Raw genomic sequence first — 25,449 nt, 5'->3', positions numbered from 1 at the left:
CCTTTAAGAATAAGGGGGTTTGAGGAGCTACGTTTGAACAGGGCTTGAGCTAACATTAAAATAGAATTCTTAAGATAGCAACATTTAAGGTGCTTTAAGGTTTTGTAAGGTGTGGGCTTGGTTGTGCGGCATCCTCTGAGCCTGATTTTATATCGATGTCAAGTATGACCATTTCCTTTTGAAGTCACTACAATCTCTACAGACCATCCTGTCTTTTTTTCCTGCTTCTTTGAGGGCAGGCCAAGGGGTTTGAGTTTAGCACAAAACATTCGCAGTCTGGGGCAAACACAAGTAATGTAGGGGCCTAATTCAGAGCAGACTCCTTAAATCAGTCTGTGGTGTGTATGTACACTGGATCAACAATGAACCTGTGCTAAGACATTTGGTCCAACAGCAGAATATATTTTCAGTTTTCTAGTCAGGATTTGCTAGCCAACTATAAAGACCATATTAGCTCTTAAGGAATTAGAAGCTCAGGCCATATGCCAATAAACAAATCCAGTGGAAGCTGAAGCGCGAGCAGGCACCCTCACTGCCATCCAAACACACAACTCAAGGCAGGGTTTCTGGCTAACAGGCATTCCACAGGAGAAGTACTACAAGGTCTTCGAGGAATTAAAAAAATAGCTCATCCTACACCTCACCTTTCAGGCATAGTGCACAAGCTCTGATAACTGCTTAACTCCTCCTTCTTTCCCCCTTATAATTACTTAAATGACAGGGATTCAACTACACAGGAACCCACTGAGCAGTTCAATAGCAACTCTTCCAGATCAGACTCAGGAACAATGGAGGAATTGCCTGCTGTGCCAGTCCCTATGCAACAGGGGAACAAGTTTTAGGGGCTAAACACTGAGAAAACCTTGCTCATTTGGATCTTAAACCAAATATCAAACACATCCTTTTCCAAAACTTCTCTTGTCCTTGCATTGTTAGTAAGAATAACGTGCAAAACTGCTAATAGAGAGACACAGTAACCACAAAGAAACTATGGTGCAAAATATCCCACTTCTTAGAAGAAAAAAAAAAAAAATATCTATGTCAACTGTTCCACTGTAGATGTTGGTTTGCAGGCTAGGAGACATTCTGATCACCACTCCTAAAAAGAAATCAACATTTTTTTCCTTTTCAGAAGACGTTTCACCAACATTTCATTTTTGTAAGGCAATTTTTTTTCAGCAATTGAGCAATAGGCCACAGTACGAGAAGCAGCAAAAGCATTTTATTTGCTGTATAATTAGTGTCATTAGAAATATGATTGGTAAAAAAACACATGAGTCCACACAGAAAGGAAAGCTTAATAAAATCCAAAGACAACTGGAAAGGTGGTGGTGGTGGTGGTAGAGACTTAGCAGAGAAAATTTTTTAAGTCTTCCAAGGTTCTAGACAGCAACAACTCTTTTTGGCCATCAGAGATGGTAACAAATCTTCCTACTACTTTGCATCAGAGTGTCCTCCTCCACCCTTGTTGGACTGCTAGCTTCAATCACTTAAACCTATTGTGGAGTGTGAGAAGGGAACTAAACACAACATCAGGATCTCTTCGCATGAGGTAATGCTTTCATGCAACTGTTCTGCACATGCAAAGGCATAAAACTCACTGAGCAAACACCATCTTCTCAAAAATCACTTTAAGTCATAACAACACTTCACTTTGTTTAATTCCTGTATTTTCCAAAAGGTGGTAGAAGTACTGCATTTTTTAAACAATAACATGCTTCTCCTTCAAACAGAAAATATCTTTAATCTTTAAAACAGAATGATTTCTTTTCTGACACTGAAATGACAACAGTCTTAATTCATGGAAGTAACAATTGTGTTTCTGAAGCAACAAGTTGCCACAATGATTATTTGTAAACATTATACCCACAACAGTAAGTACATTAAAATCCCACACTTCCACCTTAAAATAAACCACAAAGATTTGACATGAAATACATAAAAAGTTTATTATGTATGTACCCCATCTTCTTATCTGGAGGAGAAAATCTGAGGCAACAGTTTGGTGCAGTATAGAGAAGCAAAGCAATATACAGTAGCTGCACAGAGCTTGATTGGTTTCAGACCACAACTAAATACTCTTACTATGACTGTTAGTACAGAAATGTTCTGTAATTAGAAAAAATGAGAAGTATTACTCTCATGCTGTACAGTCTTACATTTCTTGGTTAGAAAAGAACAACTGATTGAGTTTGAATCTTTCGCGCCTGAACCTTGCACACCAACTTGTTTGGCTGTTGCCTCTGGAATGTTCAGCACAAAGGTTAAGCTCCAGACATAATTTAAGTGCTTTTCATGTGCAAACTGTTATTCGCTAAAGCTTTCAAAGTACATTTAATTACAGATATGAACACCCTGTAAAGATATGAGGATATGACAGCAGACCCAGAGGCCAATACAGATTTTTTAAAAGAAATGCTATGTTCCACTGCAGTAGTTCTAGTCCCTGATTAGGTCCTTCCAAAGAGGGGGCTTATTTCAATTGTAGGAGATAGACCACTCTTTAACAGAAGCATCGTGGGATGTTGTTACCAGAGTATGTTCATCCAGCCACGCCAAGCCGCTGACATGATGTAGTCTGTGAGCATCTGTATCACAGTGCAAAGTAACAGAAAAGAGTTAGGAAGGCTGGGTTGACAAGGTAACTTCAGCACATTCCAAATATGATTTTTAGCTGGATTAAATACTAGTGCTGGATTTTAAAAGTAACTACAAAACTAACAGAAGAACTCCAGCTAGTGTGGCTAGATAGATTAACAAAGGCTAAATTACATTGGGAATATTCAAAGCCTGCTTACCATTACTCTACAAAACAGTGTTGGATCTCAAGAACTACTAACAATTTTAAAAAGTAGGATATTGAAGAAAACATACCTGGTATCTTGACTCTGGTCTCTGGATCACTCACAGTCCAAACATACACCATCATGTCCATGCCTCCAGAAGCAAAGTGTTCATTGTCTGGTGACCATGCAATGCAAACAACTTTTGCATGGTGTCCGTAAAAGACGTTATGCTCCTATTTGAAAATGAGAGAGACATGGGTTATTCCAATAGTTAAAGCTGCTTCAGGAAATCACTAGGCTTTCAATGTGCAGCATCAGAATGAGCTACTGCAAGACTCCAGACAATGTACATCTCAGATGCAGATGGATGCACTAAGCAAACCAAGTGGTGGCTTCATTTTATGTGATTTATTTAAATACTTGGTAGGCCAATAAAATACCAACCCCCTTTGTAAAAAAAACAAAACATCAAGACATTTTTCTATGAAAGCATGGTATATTAAGGGTATATGCAATTTAGAGGCTTCTAAAATAATCCCACAGATGTTTCACAGGGCAAAATTATTTCAATTTTTACTTGGAAAATGAAATATTTTTTGTGGAATGCCATCCTGTGTTTTTACTTCAGTTTACAGGCTGATACACATTGACTGTTTGAGCTGAAAAGTGGAAATTGCCCATTTTTTGGTTTTTAGTTAAAAGACAGTAGATTGGCAGATAAAACAAGATCCCCTGTCCTAGCATGCCCCTTTCATAGCTTAGTCCTTACCAGGGAACTGTGTGCCTGAGCCAGCAGAATTTCATTGCCAAGTCTGCTTTATTTATGTAATTGAATTTCATTGTATTGTACGATTCTTATCAAACTGAGCCTACATTCTTGTCCATTTTACAAAAATGCACACAAGTTCTCTAACAGACATGGCATGTATTTTGCTACATCCTTTAAAAATCCCAAACTAACCAACTAGTGGTTCGGCAGATCCAAAGGAACTTTTTGTATTTAACTATGGCTAGCCTGTGGAAATCCAGCTCCTTCCCTATCTTAACTATGCATTTTTAGATGGGTTTCAGTGCTTTCCCAGCAGCCAACCCATGCTGCACATTTCCTCAACTATTCTTACTGTCTGGAGGGTTCACATAGGCTGCTGTAAATACCAGTACTAGCCCAAAATAGCAGGTAAACAGTCACAGAAACATCAAATTTACATCAATGATTTACAATTAAGCCTCAGCAGCAACAAAGTCCTTCACTACAGCAGATTTAGACATGGGCTGTCAGTCTATTTGTTTTTAAACAAAGACAAGTCTCATTACAACAGTTCTTACCGCATAGCCATCAGCAACACTAAAGACAGTGACTACTTTGTTTGCATCACAGACTGCAAGAAAGGCACCATCGTGAGAATATGCCAGGTCAGTAACAGGACCTTTAGCTTCCAAAGTCTTATCATCGCTTTTCAAAGAGGTTCCTTGGATTGAATACAAATGGACATTCCCATCCTGCAAATTAATAGCAAAGAAGGAGAAAAGGTAGAAGAATCATTTTACAATAGAAAGAGGAGTTCCTGAAATGTTTGCATTAATTCTGTCTGGTAATGCTTATGTTAAGAAAAGGTTTAGATAACCTGTCATTTATGCTGGTTACAATCCACCAAAGTGTGGAAATTAACCCATTTTTTATAATTTGCCAACTTCAAGAACACAGTGGATAAAAACAATTTGGCAATTTCAAAACAGCAAATAAAGGAAAGAAGACTTAATTCAAGAAGTGAAATAGACTTTAGGTCACAATTAGGCAGATTAGGTCACAATTGTGGCAGAACCTAGGGAATGAAAGCCCAGGAACACCAAATACACACACTTAAACAATCCTGATGTTGTTACAAATTGTCACCTACCATTTCTCAACACAACACCTACTATTATTTAATACCTCTGTTACTCGCTCCAGTGTTCAAAGTAGTACAGATTTAGGAAGTGCAACCTTACCCCTCCTCCCACTGCTGCTGTACTTCCTGTAGGGTGAATGGCTACAGCTTCTGGCTCATAGCCAAGGTCATCAATTGCAAAACATTTTTTCTTATCTTTCATCAAGACAATCTGTAAGTAGAAAACCAGAAACTAAGACCCCTCTTCAAAGCACCTAATATAAAACTATTACTTTAGTAAAAAACACAAATTCCCTCTAGTTACTCAGATGTTTATTGTAGACTCATCTTAAGGGAACAGTTTCATTCTTAGAAAAAAAAAACTGAAGAAATGCCTACATGTAGTGACTAACTAATCTGCTGTACTGCAGTACTCATGTTCAAAACTATACATAATCCAGGGCATTCTCCATTGCCTTCAATTTTGCTTCACTTGGTTTGAACATGAAATAAACATGGACAAAACCAGTATTTTTAGCAATGCTTACTCCCTTCTTTGTTCATTGTTAAAGGGAGGGAGGCAGGACCAAATTAGTAGAAAGTTAATGCTGCAGTCTTAAACCTTAAAGGCTATTTCCTATCCAGTTTTATGCTATGGTTATAACTCACATGAAAACAGGTTTGGATAACACTATCAAATGTCCCAAACATAAAACCAGCACCCATGCAGAAAGCATAAATTATTAGAAGTTAATAATGTTTTGATACAAGAGAGCTTCAGTGCAATGTCTCAGTTTTCTGTGATCTGCATACTAGTGGCACGTGAGCTAAAGCTGCTTATGCTGTAAAGCAACACTAGTTAATTGGATTAATTGTAAAAAAATAAAATGCAGGATAAAAACATCCTTTTGTCAAAACTGTGTCACAGAACAGATCTGGCATGAGTGTGATTCTGAGGTTTAACCTTCCAGCACAAAGCGGTATTGATAACAAATACAGATGCATCCACACAGGGGACTTTCTGAAATTTAAATGTGAAATTGGTACAGGATGCAAAGAGACAAGGGTTATCAAGTACCTGCTGAATTATGTTCCCTGTAGGTCTTATTAGGAAATTCTGCAGATGTGCAAGGTAATCTCACACAAAGTAGTTAAGTGTTATCACACATGGCATTATTAACACAGCAATAGTTGATAATCCACATGTTAATACTTACTTGTCCAATGCATAAAACTACAGTATAACCACCAGGACCCACAGCTAAACATTTTGGCTGAACATCCATTTTCACAGCATCCTGGCCACTGGACGAGGATGTGCCAAGGTGAAGAAGCAGGAAGGACAAAGCAGGAAGAAATTATTCCATGTCTACCATTATTTTAAATTGCCCATTCAAATAATCACCCACTAATCATCAAGAACATGCATAACTTAATTTTCTTATCTACTAATCAGCAAAGTTTCCTATTGCTTTGTGTTTGAAACTTTACTGTCTTGATCAGGTAGTACACCTTTGAAATGAAAGTCAATGTTACTATACTACAGTTTAATTTTTAAACTAACTAGATTATCTTAACAGGATTCTTTAAATTCTGGTTCCATGAAGAAAGAGTGTCCCACTCCTCCTAAACACATTTATCTCCATTACCCCTGAGTGTTTATGAATGACAAAGCAAATACCCTTCCAAAGCCCCTAAGTCACCCAATACAAGACAGTCTCCATTTCACCCATGGAAGGGATAAAACAAATTGAAAAGCCTGGGATGCATTTCTCATTGTCAGAAAAAAAGCACAAGGTTGGTACAGTAATCATTTCTACAAGTTTCCATGGTAACATAAAACCTAAATAAACTCCAGCATTTCTATTTACCATATCAAATCAACAGCACTCTTGCTGTAAAACAATTATAGTGCAGTAACAGGCCACATTTTAACTAACCTGTAATCTCTCTTGCTAAGGTTGGTGTAGCGCACAGTGTCATCCATGCTGCAGGTGACCAGCTGGTCCATTTCATCCACTGCCATTCTAGAAACCTGGTTTGTGTGGCCTTTCCCAGAAAAGCCATCATTCTCTCCAGTTTCAGAATCCCAATAATGTGCATAATGGAATTAAGGAATATTAAAGATACTGGTGCAGTCAGATTCCACACCATAAAAAGTTACATAATTGAGAGAACAGCTAAGGTTAGAAGGGACCTTTTGAGATTTAGTTCAGCCTGCTGCTCCAATTGGTGTCAGCTACAACAGGCTGCAGGGCTCTGTAAGGTTTTGAGTACCTCCAGGGATGAAGACTCAATAAATATTATAAGGTTGCCCATGGAGCTTATAAAGTGAAACTCTGATGTTCTATAGTGAGCTAAATGACCTACCACAGATGGCAGCAAATACTGGAGTAATTAGCATTCGGTCAGAGACTAGAAAACACTTTTTAAAGAATTTTAAATAGAAGCCCTTGTAAAACTGGCTTTCCATCATGATATATGGTAACATGTGAACTAGTCACACTGTATTACAGGTCTGAAAAGAAACAGGACCTATATTTATAGGAGCTTATCCCAACATGACACCATTTTAAAGGCAGGAAAAAGGACAGTAGCTTTAACTATAAGCTTCAGAATGTTGGAAATATAACTTCCTGCATATTTTGCCATAAGTAGAAAATATGTATTGCTGTTTCTTGATGTTACAAGAGGCTAATTTATATATTTACTTGCTTCTCCATACTATCAAGCTACCCATCATGAAGACATAACAACTGAAAATTAAGAGCTGGCTTATATTTAGTAGGAAAATGTGAAGGCAGGTAATAAAACGGGTATTAGGGGAAAACAAACTTTAGACAAAGTATCCACTTGTATCCAATAAACTATGTCTTGGGCAAAGCTTTTTTTTTCCTCTCCTAATGAGCTCTCATATCAGACTATAAGACTAGAACAAGCACCACTATCATTCAAAGGATATTAATATGACCATCATTACTTCCAGAGTAAATATAGGACTTTCCACCATTTTTGTGCACTGTAAGACACTGAATTGACTTACTATGACCCTGTGAATGGAACATAAATAATTACTGATGAGCAATTTTTAAGACATACATACACCTATTTGAGAAGAATGATAGGTTATTCAGAAAATAACATGCTATTCACAAGCATAAAAAGTCACCCAGTATAAAAACCACTATTTTACAGTCTGGTATAGCACTGTTACAGCACTACTATTGCTATGTCCTTGATGAGAAACAATAAGGACCATGGATGTCCTTATTAGCCTGATGAGCCAAAATACTTTTGTAGCCTTTTCATCACTGCTTTTCAGGCACTTTATGATTCAGGGAAGAGGACTAAATATGGTCATGTACCCATACCAACTTCCAGAATTACAGCAGTGATGGCAAAAATCTGGGACATTGTTTCTAGTTCATGTAAAAATGTTAAGTTCCCATGAGAGAGAGTCTAGTGTCAGCGAACTTTTTAAATCCTAAAATTAAAGTTCAATTGCATGGTAACCCTAATCACCTTGTCCACAATACACTAGTTCTGGGAGAATGAGACATCTCTGGTAGTTTTCTATCTATGCTGTATTTCTTTTCTCATCTCAAGAATGCTTAAAAGCTGCCACAAAAGGTAAGTCGATAACATTAATTAAAATGAAATAATCAGTCTGGGTATTTGCACAAAGCACAGTGTCACCCATCTAAAGAGTAACTTCTTGATTCAAGAAACAGTCACATACAGCTCATTTGGCAATGCTAATTAAACAAAGCTATTTTTCAATAGCTACTTTATAATAGCTTACAATTCCATCTTTACAACTTCAGTCACTGAGTCATTTATTGCAGAAACTCATGCAGTAAGAGAACTTTAACCTACCTTTATGACACGTAAAGGCTTATTTGGATTGTTCTTGTCCAAATAATTGATATAGCCAGACAGGGAGATAGTCAGTAAATGGTCTTTCTGCCACAAGCAACCCAGCTGCTGATCCAACACGTTTGATCCCATGTTAAAAGTATTTACAATAGAATTAGCACCAACATCCCAGATTTTAGCAGTTTTATCTCCAGAAGCAGAAAGCAACTGACTACTGTCAGGGCTCCAACTAATCTGTAAAAACAAATGTCACCACAAGACAGTAAATGCATTTATTAATCCAAGACTTTGCAGTTCATTAACTGGGTAATGAAACACTATGGATCATCTGCACAAATGAAGTGATACTTACAGCATAAATACCTCCATCATGTGCTTTGCCTCCACCAAGGGCACACACTTTCTCTCCAGTCTTCCCATCATAGACAAAAATCTTAAAAGAGCACAGAGACATACAACTTAAAGGGAAAAGCAGTAATGGAAAAAACCCCAAGGCAGTATCTGATATTTTGATATGCTAGAGTCCTTCTTAAGGAGAGGCAAAAGCTATGCTGCACTGAATAATTAAGACTAAATAATTGAGATGAAAATTGTAAATAATCACAGCAAGTCCCCTGTACTTTGGATCCAGACATTTGAAATTCTGGAAAATGTTACAGTTTGACTCCTACTGTGATGACAGCTGTTTAGCACTTCTGTCATGGGAGTCTACCCTTTGAGAAGGACAAGCTACCTATGGTAAAAGAGTCATTGTCAACCTGCCCTTATCAATAGGGAGTACACATGGAGCTGGGTTGCCATCTATGAATTTACCATTTCAGCTAGACCTCTCAGGATCATAACATACATATTCCAAAAGTCCAACATATTCCTGCCAAAATAACTTGTAAGACGATGCTAGGGAGATGGATTGGGGAAAAAACCCAAGTAAGAATAGTCTGGTTATTATCACTTATCAGTTATTACAGATTTACAGGAGGATAGTTGAAAGTTTCAACTTGTGGCATAAAAAAGAAGCAATATGGGTTTTACAATACTAATCCTATTCCCAAAATGCACAAGAAAATCTTCTCATGCTAAAATCAGTTTTAATAGAGTTCCTTGTGTTTTACCTGCCCATCTGCACTAGCTGTAGCAAATCTGTTCCCATCAGGAGAAAATCTCACACAGTTCACAAACCGTGTATGGTCCTGTAGAAAAAAAGTAAGAATCAGCAAACAAAAAAAGAAGAGACCATTTTTAAATAGAAGACAATGTACTAACAATGAAGTTCTCTTACATGTGAACCATAAATTAGCTGTGTAGGAAATGTTTGCTGTAGAGAATTGTTACGAGGCAAGCTTAGGCTCTATCTGAAGAGAACCATGGGGCCAAGAACAGTCCAGGGAAGACACTGTGACATCATTACTGATGTAGTTAACACAACTCAGTGCATACCAGAAGAATGATTGCCCAGCTTCAGGGATAAGCAGTAAAAAAAGTCAGCCTACAAACATAAACTTCTTCCCCAGTGGTGACTGACTTCTTCTGCAACATTCCTCAGATTTCAACTCTCGCTTCATTACACAGTGATTTTATACACACAAGAGTATTATATCCTTCTTATTGCAAAAGAAAAAAAAGCACAGGCATGAGGAATAAGTTACTGTTTTACTAAAATTCCATTCCTGGGAGACTGCATTAGTGGTAGTTCTCTGAAGTAATAAGGCAAGACTGATGTATGCTCCCCAAATAGACTATTTACAAGTAGGAGACTATTCAAACCACGCATACTAGAAAACACATGTTAAATAGAGAAGCACCACAATGAGGCCAAAGCTCCCATGCAGAGAGATTTGGGAGACTATTTTTAGTAATATGGAAGGCAGGTTCTAACCTACTTTCACCAACTATACCTTTTTTCCCCCGATGATACTGCAGGCTAATTTAAACCATATAACAGCCCATATCAGAATCCCATATATCAACCCAAATATCACTTTAAAAGGAAGGCTGCATCACATACCAGTCTAAGCAGCACTGGTAAGCAATTTGGACTTCAGAGTTCTAAAAGAACCAGCTTAGCAAAATGCAAGTATCAGCTTAAGTTCAGAAATATATTAGGCAACTACATCATTTCATTGGATTGTAGAGCTCAAAACAATTCCTTTTCTAGAATTGGAACGGAATCCTTACTAAAGTCAGCATATGAAAACTACTCAAGGCTAATATGTAAGAAAATAAAAGGCCTACTACAGTGTTTTTAAAACTAAAATACAATCTAAACACTTTCAATTGACTACTGCAATAACAATCAACATCTTTACAATCGTTTTTTTTGAGGCAAGAGGTCTCCTGCCTTCAAAGCTCTGCAGCTTTGTGGCTTTTTATTTTCTTTGGCCTTAAGCAACAATGAATACCTTCACTGCGGTTTCATGTAAGAGATTGTAACAAATAGAATAAGAAACAAAGTCAAAAGGAACATGGAAACAGAAAACCGACCACACAAGTTACACACCCATTCCATGAAGTAGAAATTAAGTTATGCTTTCAAACATCTATATTCACCCTAAGTGGCCCTGGGATTTCAGATTTGAGCACTCTATCAGACTGGAAAGTTACATGAAAAATCACCACATTTCTTGAATCATGCACCTTGGAAAGCTTCAAGAAATTCTACACACATCTGCACTGGGAAACAGAACTCTGAAAAAATCAACAGAGCCAACAAAACAGCCTACTTCATCCCTTCCATAGCTTAGTGACAATGAAAAATAATATTGGAAAAACTGTTTCAGGTTCTCTTTTTAACCAACAATTTATGTTGGTTTTCTTGGCCTGAGACAAACTGTTTTATGAACCATGTAATATTTAGTGATACATGGTTTTAAGAAAGCCACTTGACATCAGCTATTCTTCAAAGTGGGGAAATGAGAACTTCTGTTATAACAGCTAGCTGTGATAAGAACTGCAAACTTGGTGGAAACTGCACAGTTTAAGAGAGCCACATCTAAACTTCAACTCACGCTTAGTGTAAACTTGAACTTGAAAGGCGGTCCCTCAAAGAAGGCAGCGCAGTTGTCATCACTGCCGGTTGCCAGCCGATATGGTCTCGTTTGTTTCATGTCCACGCTGTTGATCACTTTATTGTGCCCAGTAATCTCACCAACAGAAGAGCCACTATCCCACAGGAACACTGCTCCAAACCTAGTGAGAAAAGCACACAATAAATACAATTCATAAAAGTTACACGTAGATTAACTCCTTGAACATCTGCAAATGGCAGATTTGAGTGCACTCAAAGAAAAGAAATTAGGTCATCTCATTAATCTCATGCAAGCACATCATAGTTCCCTGAAGGCTATTTGAGATCTTGCTGGTGAGAGATTCTAATCTTCAATAGGAGACATTTGCTGAAGGGGACAATCAGGTTTTGCATATAAAGCTTCTAAAATTCAGAGATCCAATGTATATTCCTCACTAAGACTGTTGGTTTATAAAAGAAAGCAGTAAATTATTCCATCTGCCTAGCCACAACACAGACTGCAGGAAGCTGGGGTAACAATGACATTGGATCACAGTTATCTGACTATTTAGCCTAGATTGAGTACCATCACTTTTAAAACTCTTCTTCCTTAAATCTTTAAATAATAATATTTGTAAAAGCTTTTTTGACAGTTCTTGCTCTAAATCACTTAAAAAAAAAAACAGTATAATCAATGCAGAGGCACTACAGTGCCAGAGCATTGCTATTTGAAAGGCCTTCTTTAGAATCCCTTCAACAATATTCTAGACTGAAAGTCCATTCACCTAATAGGAAGCTGGCCATGTTTTTGAAGGAGAGCAAACTCACATTGTATCTACCCAGGGGGAGATGAGGCAGAGGGAGCAATGGAGGACAAAGAGTCCCTTTCAAGGACACAGTACATGACAGGGATTAGAGAATGGTGCAGGGGACTAGGGAACAGCACCACATGGTATTTTTCAGCCCTTTAGGCATAAGACTACCTGGTTTGGATTCTGCTTTAAGAGTTCTGACAGTCTTTGAACATTAAATGGAGGACACAAACCTAAATCGGCATCTCATATAGTCAGGTAAAAGACGACTGCTTGTTGTCCTTTCATTAAACTACCATAATAAGGACTAAAAATATAGACATGTTACCAAAGGAGAAAATTCAGATACACTTTTTTTTTAACTCTTATTCAATCAATTGAATAAGACCATGAGTCCAATAAGTGAAGGAAGAGGGAAAAAAATCTTGTTTTCCTATTCCTACCCTATCAGAATTTGATAAAAAAATGTACCAAACAGCTATCCTTGAAAGTAATACCCACCTACCTCTAAGAAACAAGTCCCATACAATTTTTAAACTAATCAATTGTAACTTTTCAACTAATTTAAAGCTGTCAAACAGTAGAGAAAGAAAATATCACTGCAAAACAGCACAACTTGAAGTCAAGACAGGGAAAAAGCACTGACTTCATTCCATTGAAGAATTCAAAGTTCTCTGTAAGGATGTTAGGATGCAGAGGTTTACAGTAAATTCATGTATGTATGTATAAAAACACACAAACACAAAAGAATTACTCACTTTTCCCTTCCTTCTCCAACCACAGCAATTCTCTTGCTGTCTTCAGTCCATGCAAGGTCCTTGATTTTTCCTGCAAATGGCTGATACTCATACTTCAGTAGGTGTTCCTTCTGTGTAGTATCCCAGATTCTCAGCTTTCCAGAGACATCTGCCATAATAAAACAGAATATAACTATTGTTCCAGCATGACTCAGTCACATGACTCATCAATCTGCCACAGTAGAGATTTTCAGCTACACTGAAGACTTGTACTAGGGACCTACTACATTACTCTATTACAACTACTACAAATCTCTTTGTTTGGGAATGCTGAAGACTATATCTATTTCAATAAATTAGGTTTTTAACCAGATACTACGATTCAGGACATGCAGCACCAAATACAACAGACTGAGAAAGCATTTGCAGACACATGAAAAAACTGCACAGTAAGAGCAGGAACTTTAATGTTATCAGCTGGTATGTGATAAGTATCTGTTACACAAAGAAGAAGCCAGTCCAGCCCCCTTGCCCAGCAGCTACAAGACATCTTAGTGACCCTTCACTGGGAAGTAAGCCACCCTACACCTACAAGGGAGGAGTACAGTTGATAGTGGCTGATGCACTACAATTTGTACCTTCAAAGGAGACCTGTTTTGCATACAAATACCAGGCATATGTAATGTACAAAGAGATTTCTGCCCACAGAACTCAATTCATGCACATCAGCGTACTTTTTCTATACATAAGCATACACACACTTAATGGTGTGGATGCCTGCACTATCTGAAATACTAGATAGGAATGCAACAGAATATTCAGGAACAGTAATGTCAAAAGCAGCAGACATGGCACAAGCAGTTAACAATTTAAGACTTGAGATAATGAAAGCTCCCTGGGTCACTGTTTCCACTGAGTATTGTAAAACCCAAGAGCTATTCAGAACAATTACTGTGGTGCAGGATTGTCAGGATTGTAACCGGAGGAATTGTTCTATACACAGACAAATTTACACATCTCTAATGAAACCCACACAGCAAAGTCTGTGTGTATTGTACCCTTCAAAAAAGCCACTGTTTTAGAATAAACCACGTGCTAAAATATGCATCTTTCACCTCAGCAGAATGCTTAAATTCTGTTCACCATTTGTGGTGCATCTTTACAATTCAATTTAAACACAAAACCACCCTGCATCTTTTGGACCTGGTCATAGACTGATCTTTGTCACTTCTGCTAAAAGGATGGATTCAGAACTTTATAGACAGAATTTGTTATTGAAGCAGAATTTTAATATGGACTTTACAATCTAATTGTTTTCTCCAACTATTAACAGATAAGACACAGAGCTTTAACTTTGCAGTATCTCCCATTACTACATCTGCTATGACTGTAATAAGAGAAATTACCATAAAAGCCAAAAGCATAATGCCAAAGGTCTGTCTCATGAAGCATTAATGCAGGCTGCATGGCTAATGCAGATTTATAGACAGAGAAATGAATCTTACATGTTATACTTAGAAACAGCTTAAACAGCTTGGTCATCTATCTTCAGACCCCATGCTCAGCAGTATCACAAAACTATTTATAAATGACACACAGAAGATGCTTTTTAAGGGAAATACTGCAACCTAAATTCTTTCACTTGGGTAGGACAAAAATTAACCAAATACTTCCCCAGCACAGTATCTATTACTGTTCTTTTACAAAGGACTGGAAATCTAAAAGACTACAAGAAAAAATTAAATAGTTATTCTGAGTATTAAGTGCTGCACAAACCTAGAGCACCAAGTTTGTAGAATACAGAATGCAAACTGGATTTTAAGAGGGTATTCAATTTGACACATGGTCCACACACAAGACTGAGCCAAGAAAATCCTGGCTGTGCTCCCTTTCAGACAAGAATGTGAGAAAAAGGAAAAAAAAAAAAAGGCAAAAAAAAAAAAGGCTCTGCTATCAGAGTTCTGGGGAACCTTTAAGAACACCAAAAATACTCATTCTAATATAGCTTTCTGATATTTTCTGAAACGAAGAAGGACGGGACATTTTACACTTAAAAAATACAGTTCCCTTGAAATTGCAGAAAGTGAAACTCCCATTTTAAGACCTTTGCAGGTTTCTAAGGGGCTCATATTCTGAATGTTTTATTTTCAGATATATTACTTTAAAAATATATCTATTTGGCCACATTACTTGCTTCTGAAGCACTTCTAATTGACTATGGCAAGCATTTAAAAAAAAAAAATCTATATTTTAGCTGCAAGTCTTTAAAAGAAATACAAGTTACAGTATTGTATTTATCAACAATCTTCACTGTATACCACTCCACCTGAAAAAAAATATCAATTATTTGATGCAAGCTTCTATTAAAAAAGGTTTGTTTAGTTCTTTGGTAGTCAAAATCTCCTATAATACAGGAAATTCACACTGTAAAAATTCACGTTACACATCTTCAGACTATTGATTCATATGCATTACACAAAAACTGAGACTGCTCTTTCCCTGCTAACTTGCCAAGGAAAGCTTTTTTAGTTCATGCTAAAAAGTAAAAGTCATAAATGTTGCCAATTTTGGTCAGGAAGAAGGGGAAAAAATGAGTACACACTGTTTTAGAATCCCTCTCCTGCCTAAAAAGTATCAAAGTTTATTAACATCACAAACAATAATCCGGTATTTCAGAAATAACTTTTCACTCTGTTGCATTTACCCAAGTCTTCATCACAGTAAGTATTTTCGGGTTCATTTCCAGGTTCTTTATTGAAATACTACATTTTAAAAAGAATGTCACTAAGCTCACTGTCTGAAAGAGGTTAGAGGAACAAGGACAGAAATCATTCCTCCTCCAAAGACAGTGCACCTAAGTCCACTGAAGCACATCCCCTTGACTGCATATTCCACACACACACACACACAAAGTGCTACTGTGGTTTTGCCAGTAACTTTAACAGCTCTGTCCACACACATCTCATGCACATGGATACTTTACCTCCAGATGCTATGTAGAATCCACTAGGAGCATACTTGGCAACTACAACCTGGTGGGCATGCTCAGTGTAGATGTCAGCAATTGCAGGATTCTATTTAAAAGGGGGGGAAAAAAAGTTACAAAGTTGTACTTCCTCATTTTCAAATGAATAAAATCAGAAATTCAACAATGAAAATCATAATTTCTCCCTGCACTCTTTTCCCTGCACCCTGCCTTCCAGCTTAAATTGAGTAACTGTCTAAAAGTGAGAAGTGCAGTACACATTGCAGAACACTGCTGGTACCACTGAAGCAACACACTACTTTTTAACAACTGACAAGAAAAAGGATTTCCTCTTAAGGAAGTCTGAAGTGCTGGGACCCTTTCTTCTCCAATACCTGCTCAACAGTAGAAAAACACTCTCCAAAATAACAGGCCAAGTATCAGGCTCTCTTTTTTAGAGGTAGCCCAGGGATAAAGCAGTTACTTAAGTGGGATGCTAAATACAAGCTGCGTTTTGCAATGCACATCTAAAATTCTACTGTAGTCAAGCATGAAACTTAAGCCTGCAGTCAACCACAACACATGGCTGTTAATCATCACCATGTACCCAAAATCACTCAATAACCAATGAGATGTGCTAGGCTTGCTCTTTCTTGATAACTACAATCTGCTTAAAAGCCAGAAGACCTGGTATCAAGAGTTGTACAGGAATCCTGAAGGAAAATCACTGCCACTCCATCATAATTTTATCTCTTCAGTCTAAATTATGTTTTCAGACATAATATTTCAGATATTTCAGGATGGACAACAAAATAAACTCTGTGTCTCAGCAAATCAGTAATGTTATACAATAGAGGCACCACACAAACCAAAAAAAGAATGACATCAAGGCAAAAAACTGTTTTCATATTAGTTGTATAAAAAAGTCATTCTTCACCCCTCTCAATTACAGTGTATATATGCTACAATAGTAATACACTACTCTTTAGAAATATTTTCTACCATTTAACAGGCTTGCTCCAGCTCCAGAAACTTGACTCATATGATCAAAACAAAATTCTACTTTAACTGCTATAATTAATACAGATTTATTCAACTGAACCAGAAAACCACCTGATGTTATGGTATGACTCAGCCATCCAATCAGGAAAAACTAAAACACCCGCTCTGTGTTAGAAAGCAGCCTCCTGCTCACAAGAGTTCTTGCTGCTGCAGTACTGTTACATCTCAGGAGACAGAATTCAGCTTGCTCATGCAAAAAGGAACTCTTTTTCATTCCTGCTTTTATGCATTGCTGGAGTGCATTATAGCTCTACTTAAGTCACAACCATCTGCACTTACAGCATGCACATCCCTCTTCATTTTGTGTCCAACTGGATTTCATCTGAGCAAGACAAGATAATGTTTTCCCTATTCTGTATCTGCATCACCTACATGGTCAGGGAGCTCAAATCCCACTGCATGTTGTTATTAATGGCATGGTAGGTGCTATTTTACAGCAAGAATCTCCAAGAGCCCAGGAAACTAAGCTGAGAGACTAACTTAAAGGGTTACATGAAAGATAAAGACCGAAATTTAAGATATGGTAAACAGATTCCAGAAACCAGGCAGTAAGTTAGGGCTGTCAAATTGTTCATTATTTATTCAGTAGTAATATTTCTGCTTTTAAAGTCAGTTTTCTAACTTGCATGTTTTTCGATTCGGGCCCAACCCTCTAAAAAACACTTCTAAAAAGATATTTAAGGAGAAAATTATAGTGTGAGCTGAGACAAATGTGGTACATAGATTAAACCAGCAGCAAGCTTATGTGGCTTATGTCAAACACTGAAACCAGAGCCACATATGAAAGTGAGCAGTTTCAGTTCCAAGCTTCAAAGTAGTGTTAGACTCATGAAGATAAAATATTAATGAAGTATGAAACCTTAAAAAAATATCACTACTCTTTCTCACAGAGCTTTTCCAGCACTGCTCCAGAACTACTTGTTGTTAAAGGAAGTCTCTAGATCATGCTCAGAGATCAAGCATTAACCCTGAATACTATATTCATCTGATTAGCTAATGCTAGATAGCTTTAGACTTAAGGAGAAAGGTGATCACTGCATTTTGATGACCCGTTTTTTTTTTTAATTAGAGCACACAACCATTCCATTGGAGAAATGCTCATGGAGGGACTACACACAGACTTCCCCCAGCATTTAATTTCGTTGCTGCAAACTATTAGAGAGGCTTCTATAAGGTGCAAAGAAGGCACAGCTCTTAACTAAGAGTGGACACACTTGCAAGTCAGGTTACAAACTGCAACATTCCCCAGCACAAAAGCCATATAACAGGGCTTGGTCAGTTTTTGTGTTACTGCTACAATATATTCTGTAGTCACCTGTCAATTATTAACAGTAGCAAACTCCCCTTGTCAGTTGGGTAAATCTGCCTGTCAGCATGAACAGCACCATAAAACCAAGGATTCGTGACTTCCATTCTCACCTTCCCTTGAGAGTTTAAACAGCTTGAATTTGAATTCCCACAGTCCCACCTTGCCTGTTCTCAGGTCACCGTGTCCCCTACACCCCCCAGCTCACGCTGGGGCTCACATTTGGACTGGGCTAATCCTCAGTGAGCTGATTCAGGTAAAGCAAATTGCTTTCTTCCGATTTAACCTCCAAAACAGGGTCAGGAGAGCATTAATAACAGTACAAGGGAGAAGGTCAGCATTCACGACTTGGTCAGAAACTGTAACGTAAGCAGAGTGGCTCTTCCCTCTTCTCTCATCACACTGTGTGCCATTACAGGGTTTAACTGGGGCTTCTGGTTTCAGAAACTCGAACTTTTCTTGATACCGAGAGCAAAACACGATTACAAAGACATTACAGCGACACACTGAAACCAGACTGCAAGCTTACTTTTGGTTTTAAGTGGATGAATTTAAAACTGATAGCAATCAAGAAATCTGTAAGGAATTAAGTTATTAGTAGCACTTATCTATTATGGCATGACAATGAAGAAATATCTGAATTTAGTGGGGATGATGAGATAAAACAGGGAAACAGCTCAGTTTACATAGGTGATTTACAGGAGCAGCCATAAACAAATCTATTGTTGTGGAGACCTAGAAATTCCAGAGGTATGTCCTGCCCCTCCCCCTGCAGCCCTTCCTGCTGCAGGCCAAATCTGCAATAGGAAAGTAAATCTAAGGGAGAATTTGATTTCCAAAGAACAAGCAATCGCTCTGAAAAAAAAAGACAGCGGCCTAAACATGCAACAATTCCTCCATGCTTTTCAAAGGGATGCCATCTTTGAAAAGAAATCATTCCAATAACTCTCTTAGCATTTCTCTAGTTAGCATCACAGAAAAAAAACCCAAACCCAAACCTCCACACTACTGAAAACATTAACTGGGGCATTCTAACATATAATCGATGAGCAAAATTCCCTGTGAGCAGTGCTGAGAACTTGCACCCAGCTTGTCATGGAGTCCAGCAACTCATAACTGTTTTGATTTCTGGAGTTGGGGCTGGGGGGGGGGAAGAAACTGAAGAATAACACGTTTAAAGATACAGGTTTGCAAGTATTTACACGCTTCTCTGACAGGATAAGGGCCCCAAACAGCAAAGAGGGAAGAGTTCATTTATTAGGCAAACACAACACTCAACTTCATAATAATGATACCTAAGAAGATAAACAGGGCCAACCAGAATATACTAGTCCCTCATCTTTTAAGTCCTATGCGAAGGGGGAAAGAACTGCACATTTTGCCGAGATTTTCTACATGTTTTTACATTCGCTGCCTGTGGTTTTATGCCTGAGTCATGCCCTCCACTTATTCCCCCGCTGCTGATCACGGATCTGTGACCTCGATTGAAATCGCCAAGACTGAATGAAGCACAGGCTGTTAAAGGAGGGGCAGGGAGACAAAATGAAACTTAGCGAAAGCTTCACACTAGAAAACAAAATAAATCAAGATACATTACATCAATGTTCCTGATGACGACACATTTTCCATTGGTATAAAGAAAATTGTTGCCCTTAGGATCACCTCCAATAATTTTGGAAACGCCTCGTTCAACCTGTGGAAGGCTGGCGAACACTTTTTCTAGGGAAAAATAAATGGAAAAAGGAGATAAAAAATAATAATAAAAATAAATTTCTAAAATATCGAAAATAAAAGGAAGGCGCTTAATGCCTCCCCGCCACCGGCACACGCCCTGCCGTGCCGGCAGCCGCCGTCACTTGTTGCTGTCAGCGGGCAGCGAGGCACCGCCGGCTCCGCGCCATCCCGCGGGGCCGCACCAGGCTCCGCAGCCTGCGGGGATCCCCGTGCCCATCCCCGTGCCCGTCCCCGTGCCCACCCGGCGCCTCGGCGCCCCCGCCAGCTTACTGATCTCGTACGGCATCTTCGCCCACTGGTGGCGGCGGCAGGCTCGGGCAGGGAAGGGCGGCGGGCGCGGCCGGGCCGGGCTCTGGGGCTCTGAGGCTCCGCTGCCGCCGCTCAGCCCCGCTCAGCCCCGCGGCGCGAACCAGGAAGCGCCCGCGCCGCGCGCCGCTCTCCGCTGCCTTTGACCATATATAGTCAACTCTGCTCGCGCCGCGCCGCTCCCCGCCAGCCCGCGCCGCGCGCCCGCCCCCGGAAATGCCGTGGGCTCGGCCGGGCCCGGCGGGGCCGCGCTGGGGCGGCTTCGGAGGCGGCCCCGCCCCGCGGGGAGCTGCGCGCAGGGCGGGCCGGGCCGGGCCGGGCCGGGCCGGGCGGGCCGGGGCCGGGGCCGGGGCCGGGCGGGCGGGCGCCACTCGGTGGCTCTGACCGGCCTCGGCGGCGCCGCGCGTGCGCGGGGGCCGCTCCCCGCCACGGCGCTCCCGGGCGGTGCGTGCGCGTGCGCGTGCGCGGCGGCGGGGCCGCTGAGGGCGGGGCTGCGCGCGCCGGTACCGCCCTGTCCCGGGAACGCCCGGCGAGCCCAGGGGGGGACATCCGCGGGGATCACGGGAACCACCGGCGGGCACGGGGGGATATCCGCGGGGATCACGGGAATGCCCGGCGGGCAGAGGGGTTATCCGCGGGGATCACGGGAACGCCCGGCGGGCACGGGGGGATATCCGCGGGAATCACAGGAACGCCCGGCGGGCACGGGGCACATCCGCGTGGAGCCCGGCGGGACGGGACGGGACGGGACGGGACGGGGCGGGCAGAGGCAGGCTCGGATCTGCAGAGGAGCAGTCCGGGACGAGCCCTCTGTCCCCGCTGTCGGCCCTTTCCCGGCACCGCTCTTCGCCGGGAAGCGTGGCAGCCCCCGCTGGCTCCCGCGGCATCCCTTTGGGCGGCTCTGTGCGGGCTCTGGCGCAGCGGTCGCTGTCGGGATACCGGGAGTGTGCCTTGAGCTACCCCGACGGCAGAGCTTTGGTTTTGGAGGGGAACCATCGTCCTTGTCAGCAGGGACTGACTCGCCAAAGTCACCTCCTGCAGGAGAGGCTGTGTGGGTCCCCGAGTTCCTCCTCTTACAGAGAGCTCTTGGGAAGGCAATTCCTGACCACAGTCAGTATTTCCTTTAAGATCAGTCTTATCTTCATCACTTTTATATTTACGATTATAATATCCTGTAGTTTTATGCCGTTCAACTCCAGATGCTGCTGAGGTGCTTCACAAATTGTTAATTTATCACCTGAGTTGTCCCCTGAGGGGACAACTGGATGACTGTTTAAATTAAGCTGAACCACGTATAGCCATTCATATTTCCTATATAACTTTGGATAAATTGAATTCTTCTATCCCTCCAGTATTAATATAAATATATCTATTAATATTAATCACATGTACAATCAGCTCATTTGTGAAGTGAGTTTTCTCCTATAGGACAGGGCAAAAGCATCAGGATAGCTGGTATGACAGGACTGCCTTGCCCAGCATGTGAATACAGAATATAAAAAGAGCAAAGCTTTTGCTGTGCTCTTGGCCCACTGACCTGTAAAACAGGCATGGGGGAGCCCTGTGGGATTCTCCTTTGTAGGCTGGGAGAAGAGGTTGGGGTGGAAAAGCTTTGGGTTGTCAAATGCAGGAAGAATCAATATTGCAGTGCAGAGGTGTAAAGCCTTTCATGCAGAGAGGGGTAAGCATTTCAGGGTGAAAGGATGCTGAAATTTCTCAAGAGCCTGTCCTGAGTTGGTTTATGCAGTCATTCTGGTCAAGGGGCAGTGAAGTATGCACTTAAGTTGCAAGAGATTTCTGTATTTTTCACTTCTGTGCTAAATGTATTTGGATTTTCCCTTATTCAGTGTTCAAAGAGCTGTATTTTCCTTGAATAATTACCATATGCCAAATAAAAATCAAGTCATCCATATGAAACCAGGTTTGTTTTTTTCTTCACCTCCTAGGATCTTTTTAGAAATACATGAATCTTTATGTATTTATTATGTCAATATTTCATGCTAAAGACAAAGCAGTCTACATTGCCCATAAGTTTGGGGTTTTTTGTGCCCCAAAGCTGTATTATATCTTCTTACATGCCCAGAATCATGTTTACATTTTTGCAACTACATTAGTTCATTGAAGATACTTTCCCTCCTTGTAAGGGTTGCCTTTGTAGTTTTTTAAAGCATTTTTTTAAACTGACCTCTGCTCACATCTTAAGATTTTCAATATAGATTTGATATTTACTTGAAATTATGTAGGTGATGCATTATAAATATCATATTCACTAGCTTCCCATAAATAGCCAAATAATGGCTGTGGCTTGGAAGTAGCAAGTGTGCCTGTAGAAACTCCTGTAAAAAATCCAAAGTCAGTTTCAGAAGATTTTTTTTCCGTTTTTTATAGGTGCCTCAAGTATTTAAGAGATGAGAAATCCAAATCTGGATCTTCCCAATAAAACGTGGTACTCTTGAAGTGTCCATTCTTCAGACTATAGAAGGGAATTGAATCAATGAATTGTTACTTTTCCCTTAGTAAATATTTGATTTAGTTTTTAATTACTTTCTTAGCAAGTCTTAGCAGTTTTGTCTTGTTTCCACAGTTGTCCTTGTACTTTAGGTCTTGAGGTTTTTTGGAACAGAGATCTTCAGCAAGCTCAAGTAGCAAGTGCTCGCCCTCCTGGGGAACCACAGCCAGCTCATACTTGGCTGCAGATTTATTAACAATACTTGAAGAAGTTACTGGTCCCAGATGTCCTACAGCTCTTCTCTTGAGTGACTGAGTTGGGATATCTCTGCTATGCCACTTGGCATTGATGTATCTGAGGAGATGAAAAAATTCTGCAATCCTTGGCCTGGCACTGGGCATGAATGAAGGCATTTATCGGTTATTTGGAAAACCCGATTTCTCTGCATCTTTTTCAAGAGTGCTTCATCTTCATAGCTGTAATTACATAGTGATGTCCTGGACATCATACAGAGGTTGCTTCAGAGAATGCTCAAATGTTATTGTTTACTTCTTGTACTTTACCCAGAGGATACCATTTTGCAGATACGCGCATGGCTTGTGAAACATGTAGTGATTGATTTCTATTCCGAAGGCTCCTTTCTCCAGGCCTGTAGGTATTGACCATTAGGCAGTGATATCAAAGGTGTTCACATATTGAGAGTTGAATACTAATGTTATTCCTAAGGCTCTGGGCCAGAAGAAAATAGAAATTTCTGTGAAGGTGTGTGTACTTACAGCTGCATTTCAGAGCAGTAGCTAAGAAAGTGATGAAAAATCAAAGTTTATGCTGTTGCACTGCTCCGCACGTCGAATTTCTAAAATTCTTAGCAACTTTTCATATTTTTTTTTTAATTTTACCCTTCTTTGCTAAGAGGTGACGTGAATACTGATGAAAACACGCCCCTTAAATTTGCAACTCAGCAGTATAGCCTGAGGCACGTGTTAACAGCTCCTTAGAAAGTATTTCACAGTCTTTTGGAATTTCCACATCACTTAGCATAGCATTGCATTTATATACAAGTTCTGTCTGATGCTGAGTAGCCATCAGCTTTTCTAAAAGGAATTTAGGTAAAATACGTCTTTATGCTGTGGTTTGTTGGTTTTTGATTTTTTTTTTCTCCAAGGCTGCAGCTTTTGTTTCTCCCTGTTTTGAAGTCTAAATGGTGAAATCTGCCCCCAGATAGTCAAACAGAAATGGTGCAAGGAGTTTGAAATGAGAATTAATCTTAAACATCCACAGATGCTGCTATTATGGCATTTCATAATGCACCAATTGTGGATATGTAGGTTATTTAGGAATTAAATATATTTAATAAAACATTTATTGCTATTTATTACAAATATCAAGACTATAAATACTATTTTTAAAACCTAATGCTTAGTTTTAATTCTAACCAGATTTGTGTGGAGTCAGTGTCGGAATGCTGATCATCAATTCAATGATAAAAGACAAACTGTGATGAATATTTTCTGACCCTGGTATACTGAAATACACTGAAAGCTAAAATATACAATAGCTTGAGTTACTATCTTCATAAAAATACTATGACAACATGATAATTCAATATACAAAAATGCAAACATACTGAGATTTTGTACAAAATTCTGTTTCCACTGACATTTGTAGGATCAGAATTTGTTCCAGATGGTGAAGATCAAATTCCCTCCCGTTTAAAATAATGTAGTTCTGGGCTGCTGCAATCATTTCCCCAGGCTACCCCTTATTCCAGGGTCCCTTGCCCAGATACTGGCATTCCCGTGTTTCCATTCCTAGATCCGAGACCTGAACTGGGCCAAACCAAATGGAAGAGTTGCCAGGTTGGTTTTCAATTAAATGAGTATTGGCCTGTTTCACAGGACTGTTATATGAGTGCAAGAATACTGCAAAATCAGCAATACAGTTTTAGATCAGCTTCAGCTGTTACAGAGCTAAACCTTGGTTATTTCTCATTTTTACAGGTTCTTAGCTTTGTCAGAGAGACAAGGGGAAATCTGAGGAAAAACTTGGATATAAGACAATTGGAATAGTAACCACACGTGCACTTCACATGCCCCAGCAATAAGGAATGGTTGCAGAAGCCCTCTCTCTCTGTGTTTTGGAAAGAGCTGTGGGAGCCCTCAAAAGCCAATACCAAGCAAAGGGTGTTGGCACTTTAGGCTGAGGAGTATCTATGGACCTTTAATTTCTGTGCTCTTCTCCAAGATGTATAATGTTATTCTCATATGGGCTGAAACACTGCGTTTAACAGATGTTAAAATGCAGATGTCAAAATGTTAGTCCCTCTTCTCCAGAAGCTACATCCCTTTTTATGTTTGAATCAATTCATCTTTAGCTGGAGCTAGTAATACAAGGATATGATGTTATTAAACGAAATCCTGCTTTGGCAAAAGTAGTTCTTGTCAGTACCATCGAAAAAATTTGTTTTTCTAGTACCCTCAGTGCAAAGAAGAAAGGAAAATTATATGTAAATTTGAGGGGGTGGGGGGAACCCACAAACACAAA

At 39.8% G+C, this 25,449-nt stretch overlaps 1 protein-coding gene across 1 annotated transcript; it reads right to left on the bottom strand.

The window, feature by feature from the left end:
* Positions 1 to 1,203: 1,203 nt before the first annotated feature.
* WDR1 (WD repeat domain 1) lies at positions 1,204 to 20,686 on the bottom strand. The gene is made up of 15 exons (XM_036382048.2): positions 20,421 to 20,686; positions 20,014 to 20,135; positions 16,067 to 16,157; positions 13,105 to 13,252; positions 11,536 to 11,716; positions 9,643 to 9,720; positions 8,883 to 8,963; positions 8,531 to 8,764; positions 7,617 to 7,704; positions 6,595 to 6,751; positions 5,872 to 5,959; positions 4,776 to 4,886; positions 4,113 to 4,286; positions 2,875 to 3,019; positions 1,204 to 2,588 (listed from the first exon to the last, which is right to left on the bottom strand). The coding sequence occupies exons 1-15, from the start codon at positions 20,434 to 20,436 to the stop codon at positions 2,479 to 2,481; spliced, it is 1,824 nt and encodes a 607-aa protein (XP_036237941.1). The 5' UTR covers positions 20,437 to 20,686; the 3' UTR covers positions 1,204 to 2,478.
* Between the last annotated feature and the right edge of the window lie 4,763 nt (positions 20,687 to 25,449).

Source organism: Molothrus ater, chromosome 4 (genome assembly GCF_012460135.2).
Source record: "Molothrus ater isolate BHLD 08-10-18 breed brown headed cowbird chromosome 4, BPBGC_Mater_1.1, whole genome shotgun sequence".
Lineage (NCBI taxonomy): Eukaryota > Metazoa > Chordata > Aves > Passeriformes > Icteridae > Molothrus > Molothrus ater.
This window is presented reverse-complemented; position numbering and strand designations above follow the sequence as displayed.

Excerpts from the sequence above, each read along its gene's own strand:
- WDR1 (XM_036382048.2), bottom strand. Across the intron at positions 5,960-6,594 it reads CTTAGCAAGAGAGATTACAG|TGGCCAGGATGCTGTGAAAA; the intron begins GTTAGTTAAAAT and ends ATCCTCGTCCAG. Across the intron at positions 4,887-5,871 it reads TAGTTTTATGCATTGGACAA|ATTGTCTTGATGAAAGATAA; the intron begins GTAAGTATTAAC and ends TTCTACTTACAG.